This window comes from Hevea brasiliensis, chromosome 12 (assembly GCF_030052815.1).
Source record: "Hevea brasiliensis isolate MT/VB/25A 57/8 chromosome 12, ASM3005281v1, whole genome shotgun sequence".
NCBI classification, from domain to species: domain Eukaryota; kingdom Viridiplantae; phylum Streptophyta; class Magnoliopsida; order Malpighiales; family Euphorbiaceae; genus Hevea; species Hevea brasiliensis.
In genome coordinates, this window is record NC_079504.1 from 32,318,585 (window position 1) to 32,327,021 (window position 8,437).

The following is an 8,437-nucleotide window of genomic DNA, read 5'->3' on the forward strand; positions in this document are numbered from 1 at the left end:
CTATATAACAAGTACAATAATATGCGATACATATTAAAGATAAAATTGACAAAACTAATAATAATAAAAGGAGCATAACATTGATTTTCCTAATTTACATCTCTCAATCGAGGCCCATGATAGTTGCCCTTGCAATTCAGCAAATTTAAACCTACAATCAAATTAAAAAAAAAGTAAAACCTACAACACAAATAATAAACAATAAATTAAGTGTCAACTGAGCAAAACGAGTGACTAAAGGAAAAAGAAATCTATTAAAAAATTAAAAAAAATAAATTTTTAACCGAAACATAATTTTAATTTTTCATGTAAAAAGCAATTTCTCAAAAGAAAATTGAAAAAAAAAAAGAATTAATAATTTAATATGTGAATAATGTGTACACACAATCATTTTTTTAATTGAATAACCATAAAGAAAAACAATTATTGTGTATTTTACTGACTCAATTTTTCTATTTTTATCTCTTGTCAAATTTTGCCATGAAATCTCAATAACCAAACAAACGATGTAATGAAATGTGACCAAATGAAAGAATTATAAAGAATATAATTACCCATATTTGTCAACGACGGTGAATAGATGCAAATATCTTCAAATTAAAATGTATAAAGAATGATGAATTCATACTTTAGCTACTTTTAAAAAAACAAGAAAGAAAAAGGCCACTTAAAAGTACCTCTGCAATAGTTATTCCTGGGAGACCCAAATCCTCAAAAGGCTTATCGCACCGCATTAATTCCTCTACATATTCATCCTCATGATATATTAGACGAAGTCCACAATTCTTCACCTCTAACTGGTCAGAAAAAAATGACGCCTTAAGTTGATTACATCCTTTCAACTGATCGAGACAAGTTATGGAGCTAGGAGGCACAAAGCTAACCCAAAGTTGATCAGAAGTGATGCATAAATCTTGAGCGATTTGCATCTTAGAGCGACATAGAAACAAACTTTGTTCCGACGGCAAATTGTATGCATGCAAGTCACAGACAACAGTACAAGTATCCACTGAAGGAGGCTGATCATGATGGAATCTAAAAACTCCAGATAAAAAGAATCCTGCCCATCCGTAATTCAACCAACAAGGAGGTAGCTGCAATTCTAATGAAGACCCCGAGCCTTGATTGTTGAACCACACAGGAACTTCACTCGAGGATAAACACAATGATATAAGGGTGTTTAAACTAAAGAGTCCCTGAGCCAAAATTATTACTTAAAAATTAACATGTGTAGCTTTGCAGCAATGTTCTAAGGGAAAATAAAACTTTTTTGGTGGATGCATGTGTAATTGGATAGTTATTTAGTAGTTGAGTTGGTCCTGGAATGCACAAATTCTAAAGTTCTTTGGCAAGAAGTCAGAATGCACATAATGAAATTTGCTATGACCCACAAATATAACATAAAAAAGGAACAAATACATGATACAATATCATATGACACAAAAATATATAATATCTTTAAAAATAAAAAGTAAGATAGTATATATATAAACTGAAAAATGTGACTTTTTTTTTTTGAAAAATCTAGGGCCCCCCAAGATGTGTGTGTGTGTGTGAGAGAGAGAGAGAGAGAGAGAGAATGAGAGACTGACCAGAGAGAGAGAGTTATGCACCAATAAGAAATGCAGGTAACTCATTAGCCTTGCAAGTGGCCTAAGATTTTGGCCTTGAATCTCAATCAACCTTACCCATTTTGTAAGAGTGAACGATGAAGTTCTTGAAGTGCTTGCTTCAAATGGATTTGGAATACTTTCCTGTGTAGTTAGACATTCCGCACTAAGTTGTAAAATGGTTGATGAAAGATCACGCAAGGACTGAAGCTTCTTGCAATCAACGAAGTGAAGGTTTTCAAGTTTAAAATTTCTACTTATGCTTGTAGTTAGTGAAGTTTCCAAGCAAGAGCAACCCTCCATACCAAGAAGTTTGAGACCCGAAGGAAGATTATTTGGAAATGATCGAATTCTCTTACAATTGCTAAAACGAACAAGTAAGAGTTTAGAGAGTTGACTAATGCTTTCAGGCATGCTTACAAAATCATTTCCGCTTAGATCTAGAAATTCTAAAAATGGGAAACAACTTAGATCATAAGGAATCATTGCATCCGTAAGACCACAATGACTTAGATTAAGTCTCCTAAGAATGCAAAAGCCTCTTAAAGAAGGCAACTCAAAGGACATGGCAGGTGTAGGTTTCTTAGGCTTTGGCCACCAAGGGCAAAGACAATCCCATGGCTGAGCTAATGGCAATGATGTTGAACTGATTCCTGCTATTTCAAACACATCCACAGATGTCATATCCACTATGTTATCTGGAATTTCTTCAAGATTTGAGCAGCCACTCAATATAAAAACTTTAAGAGACTTCAAATTACACAGGCTACTTGGAAGAGCTGTAAGGCTTTTGCAATTCCTCATGTTCAGTAAAACAAGCCTTTCTAGAAGTCCAATAGAATGGTGTACTTCAAGTAATCCTGTACAACATTCAAGTATCAACTCTTCAAGGTATGGGATCTCTCTAAAGTCAGGTGTCTTGATTAAATTTTTGGAGTAACTAAGATCAATTATCTTCAACAACTTTAAAGGCTGTAAAAGATATTGAAAGGAAATCAGAAAGAAACCGTAAAACCAGAGTAATAAACAGATATAAGGAGTTAATCATACATACTCTTACTCCCTTCCATAATTGTTCAATTCTGCTATAAGACAAATGGAGCTCAACAAGTTGATCTGGTTGAAAAGTTTGTGGCAAAGATTTGAAAGGATACCCACGCCATTCCAAGTACCTTAATTCATTGGAAAGATATTCAATGTCTTTGGAGAGTTTTAAATTGCGAAGTATGAGCAATCTGAGAGCTTTCATCTTCAAGAAGGCTTTAGAACTCATGTATCTGTCTCCTTGATCAAACATATAATCCAGGACTACACCTTCAATTAGATTTGTTCCCTAAAAAATCAAAGGCAACAATTAATGGTGAAAACAACTGAAAGACTTATAACATTTATAATGGAAGTTTATCAAATCAAATATAATTCTTAATATTGAGTAATACTAACCGTATCATTCATTAAGATGTGACAGACATCCTTATAAAGCCATAGTCTACTTCGTCGTCCAGGCTCTTCTCGACATTCTCGATGAACAATTTCTTGACCCATTTCTTCAAGCAAATCATGCATCCACACACGGTTGTCTGAAATAGTTATGAGAGATTTATCGATAAGCTCCCTTATAGCAATATCTGGGTATAATCCACCACTTTCCAGTACTTTCATCACATAACGTTTCATTTTTCCTTTGAAAAAGCATGCGATGTCAAGAAATATTTTTTTTTGTATTTCCTCCAATCCATCAAAACTTATTTCAAGCTTACTTAGAATTTTTTCATTGGGAATTTCTTTCAACCTCTTCAATGCACTGTTCCATTCTTTCACAGATCTAGCATACAAGGAGGAACCCAAAAAATTAAGCGCTAATGGGAGGCCACCTGCATAGTTTACAGCTTTGTTGGATAGCTCCATGTAATCTTGTGGTGGACAATCTTTCTTAAAGGCTTTCAAGCAAAAAAGTTGAAGGGCTTCATGAAGATTTAACTCCTCAACCCTATATATTTGATCTACTTCATGTTGGATCAACAAATGTTCATCCCTAGTCGTTATTATGATTCTACTTCCAACTCCAAACCAGTTTTCATCTTTTTTTCCAACTAAAAATTCTAATTGCTCTAACTCATCAACATCATCAAGAATGACCAAAACCTTCTTCCGAGATAGCCTATTTTTTATGTGATAAACTCCATTGTATTCATCGTACACATCTATGTCTCTTTCCATCAATGTTGCACATAAAAGTCGTCTTTGTAAAGTGAACAAACCATATTTTCTTGAAGTTTCTCTAACATCCGCAAGAAAAGCACTACCCTCAAATTGGCATTGCATTTCCTTGTAGGTGACACTAGCAATAGTTGTTTTTCCAATGCCACCCATCCCACAAATACCTACTGTTTTGACATTATTTAGCTCCTTTATATTGATACACAATCTCATTTTCTCTAATCGTGAATCCATTCCAACAAAATCCTTGGCTGTGCTATGACTAAATCTTTCCAATTTGTTAAGTACATCTTTAGTGATATCCTGAATAAACTCTGATTCCTCCCTACAATACAAGAATTTCCTATTATCATATATAACACAATATTTTAAACATAGAAATAACATTAAAAACATCAAGTGTTCAATTTTTTTCATATCACGCACACGAAAATTCTATAATATGCAAAGGGTATATTATAGAGAGAAAGAAATAATAAATTCCTACGCAAATTGAGATATCAATAATAGGAAACATATAATAAGCGTTTCATTGTACTCATATTCAATAATAGGAAACATAGTCTTTCCAAAACATTTTAAGTTTGTAGTCATGAGTTCTTCCAGTGGCACTTCTTCCTCAAATGATATTAAGGCTTTTTAGAGACTTTTTATAAAATGTTCCTAAACACAAAATAATTACAGATAATTTGAGACGTAACTAATTAAAGCTTTGGGAAACACAATAAAATTGTCTCTTAATAATATTTTCATCTCAAAATATTTGGTGGGAGAGGGAAAAGGGAGTGAGAAATTCTCTCCATTTTAAGGCATGACTTTAACAAAACGTTAAAAAAAATTAACATTTACAGACTTTTTTTTTTCTATGTAGCTAATTGTTTATTCTCTAATTTCTAATTTTTTTAGTGTAATTTATTTTATAAAATTAATAATCTTTTATAAATTAATATTAAATTAAATATTAATATATTAAATTAATATTACCTTAATAAATATATTCTTTTATAAATTAATTTTTGTATATTTGCTTATATATTAGAAATATATCATTTTAATATTTAATTAACTTGTCTAATTTACTCTTAAATTTCAATTAATATTATTTAATTTTTAGTGGACAATCATTTCCCATAATTGACTATAAAAAAATATCGATAATAAATTTATACCTTTCATAATAATAGTTTAGAGTTATCTTTAGAGAAACAAATATTGCTATTGCGTTTACAATGTCAAGCTATAAAAACATTTCATGCTATAAAACAAAAACATTCAATGAATAGATTGACTTAAAATTAAAAAACTTGTTCAATTTACTTCAAATTAAATTTTTTCAAAACAATAATGAAAAACAAATTCAATTCAAACTATAGATTAAAAATCTAATATTATGAAATATATATATAACATGAGTATGAAGAAATTTTGACAAGGGAAATATTCCAACAATAATAATTAGATTATGAGAAAAAAATCATTTTAAATTGACTAAAATAATGATGAGAGATTTATACTAGACTTTCCTTTGATGATGTTGTCAAATAATTTAAATTTCAAAGAATAGAAATTGATGATTGTAGAATTAATAAAGAAAAAAAAAGGTTAAGAGGCGATGATGGTTTGAATTTTTTTGTTTTTTTTACAAGAGGATTTGTATTTCACTGTTTACATATAATTATTTCAATACAATAATAAAAGAAATTGATTTTTTTTTAAATAAAATTAGTAATGAATCCATAAAAGCTTTTAAAATAATTGAGTGATTCAGTGCCCCATTAAAATTTGATAAGAGTAATAAAAAAAATTAATTTTTTAAAAAACTACTACTATACCCTAAAAAATTTTAAAATTTCAGCAGCCAATGCCCCCTGGCCTCTAGATATATCCATCTCAGGACCTAGTATCATAAATTTTCTGGTTAAATTGGTCTTATTGACGCATGAGTCTAGTGAGGGACATATAGGAAAATGCTAATTAAATTCAAATAACTAAAAGAAATGGGATATATTCTGACCTGTCTTGTAAATTCCATCCAGATAGATTGGCCACTTGAGTCATAGCAAGTCTCCACAGTTGCACCCTCTCGTCGTTCTGCTGATAATGTTCAGAGTCATTTTCAAAACTCCCATTCTGTTTTCGAACTTCTGATGGATTCACATCATAGAAAATGGGCAAAACTATTTGGTTGCCAGAGTTCTTGCATTCTAAAATTTTTACGAGTTCATCCAAACACCATGTTGAAGAAGCGTAATTTTTTGAAAAGATGACAAGAGAAATTTTGGAGCTTTCAATTGCTTTGAGGAGTTCTTGAGAAATAGTTTCCCCTTTCTCAAGTTCTCGATCATCCTTGAATATTATGATTCCTTTTTGACGAAACTCTTTGCACAAATGACTGATAAAATTCTTACGGGTATCTTCACCCCTAAAGCTAAGAAAAACATCATATTTCCATTGTTGAGAAGAAGAAGAAGAAGAAAAAGAAGAAGAAGAGTTTTCTTTCATGGCCTTAAGAGCCATGAAAAGCCTTTTAATAGTTTAAATGGGAAGCTTGATGGGTCATTTGTTACGTCTTTCTTCTATAAGCATAGCTTGGTATTTATAGAAGTTATTTTCCATTGTGCAGTGCACTTTCCTAAAACCTAATTAAAATTATATTTTGTTGTGACAAATTGGAAAAGCTTTCTTCTCCCGTTGTGAAAAATTCAAAGTCTTTTAATTTTACCTTTGAAATTGAAAGCAAAGTTAATTAAGCATACAGCATAAAAATTGGGCTAATTATATGTTGCTATTGGGTCAATTTACTCTAATTTTTAGCTGTATACAAAGGAGAGAGAAAGAGGCACGTTAAGGTTACTTGCTTTAAATGTTAAATTTTCTTTTGATCCTTAATGTTTTATAGAAGTAATAACTAAGTTTTTACATTTTTTAATATTTTTTGAAAAATAGTTTTTCTAAGATAATATTGGGAAAAAAAATTGATGTTATAATTGTTGAATATTTAATTTCGATTTTCGATTTTAAGATGAGATTGAAAGAGTAAAAGAATGAAATAAATTTTTTATTTTACTTTCAATTAATTTTTTCTATTATTGTTATAGTTTTTTTAGGAGGTAAATTATAAAGACAGAGTAGAAAGATAAAGTTTATAAAGAAATAACTTTTTATAAATTTTGAGTAGCCAATTATAAAATGTAAAAATTTTTATTTAGTCCCTGAACAAGTCATGTAGTACACAGTTAAAAATGAAGACAAATTAACTCAATTTATCAATTTTAAAATATAACTAATTCAATTTTTATATTTTGTACTTGATTAAATTTTACTATCAATTTGAAAGATCAAATTAATATTTAGTTTATATATCATGCATTGTGATTATTTTTTTGACAAGTAACTATTATTCAATATTTAATTAGTCATATCGAATTATCATTTAATTAATTAATAATTAAAGAGTTCATTAATTATGCAAAATTTTTAAAATTATAGTATTTCAAAATATTAAATTTTATAAAATTATAAATAATTTAACTAAAATATGTTAAGTTTATCTCTTAATAATTATTATTATTATTATTATTATTATTATTATTATTATTATTATTATTAAATGATGATCATAATCGTCCATATATAGTATACTTTCAATATATACCTTACACTATGACCCTGTCTTTATGAATCATTTTTTTCCAATAAGAACATCTGATGCCTTCACATTCATCTGATATCAAAAGTAAAGCCCTTTTTGGCTGCTGCTAAAAAAACAAAAAAAATGGCTGCCTTAACCTTAGCAACTGTTATCTCTATAGCATAATCTCAAAATTTTAATTTAATATTACATATTTTTATTCCAATAATATATATATATATATATATATATATATATATATATATATATATATATATATATATATATATATATATAGTTTAAGTGAGGAGAAGCTCTCAGTTCAGATTAGGACATACTACTAATTTAATTTTATTAAAAGATTATAGTACAGTTTAATTATAGTACAGATTATAGAACAATAGTTGATAAAACTTGAATTCTCAAATTATATATAAAACTTCAAAAAGTCACCTCAACAAGGATGGTAAATAAGTTTTTGGGAAAATTACGTAAAGTTCCCCAACCTATTAACATGTTTTCAATATTATAATTTTTATAATGTTCTTCTTATTATTTTAAAGAAACTTTATTGAGATAAATTTTTTTTATAACTTATAATTTAATTTTTTTTATAACTTATAATTTATGTATAATATTTAAATTAAAATATTAATTTAATTAATTTATATATAAAAATATTTATTTATATAAAATAATTACACTTTTAATTAAAAGAACAACATTAACAATGTTATTTGAAATTCTAAATTTTAGACATAGAGCTACACTTTTCATGAAGACCACTTAACTCAGTTTTACCTTTAACCAATTCAAATTGTTAGCAAAAGTTGGGTCACTGAAACTGCCAACCCAGAAAATGACCAAATGAACAGTACGTGTTCATTTGGTCATAACTCTCTCTATACTGGTCCAAATGACCTAAAATTTTACCCATGGAAAGTTTAGACATAGAGCTACACTTTTCATGAGGACC

At 28.8% G+C, this 8,437-nt stretch overlaps 1 protein-coding gene across 1 annotated transcript; it reads right to left on the reverse strand.

The window, feature by feature from the left end:
- Nucleotides 1-1,120: 1,120 nt before the first annotated feature.
- Nucleotides 1,121-6,427, reverse strand: LOC131171403 (disease resistance protein RPV1-like). The gene is made up of 5 exons (XM_058131467.1): nt 5,845-6,427; nt 3,514-4,155; nt 3,054-3,435; nt 2,665-2,943; nt 1,121-2,582 (listed from the first exon to the last, which is right to left on the reverse strand). The coding sequence occupies exons 1-5, from the start codon at nt 6,345-6,347 to the stop codon at nt 1,431-1,433; spliced, it is 2,958 nt and encodes a 985-aa protein (XP_057987450.1). The 5' UTR covers nt 6,348-6,427; the 3' UTR covers nt 1,121-1,430.
- Nucleotides 6,428-8,437: the final 2,010 nt, after the last annotated feature.

Coding starts and splice junctions, on each gene's coding strand:
- LOC131171403 (XM_058131467.1), bottom strand. CDS start 6,347: ATGGCTCTTAAGGCCATGAAAGAAAACTCTTCTTCTTCTTTTTCTTCT. Junction 4,156..5,844: donor GGATGGAATTTACAAGACAG/GTCAGAATATAT, acceptor CTTGTATTGTAG/GGAGGAATCAGAGTTTATTC. Junction 2,583..2,664: donor AATTATGGAAGGGAGTAAGA/GTATGTATGATT, acceptor TATCTTTTACAG/CCTTTAAAGTTGTTGAAGAT.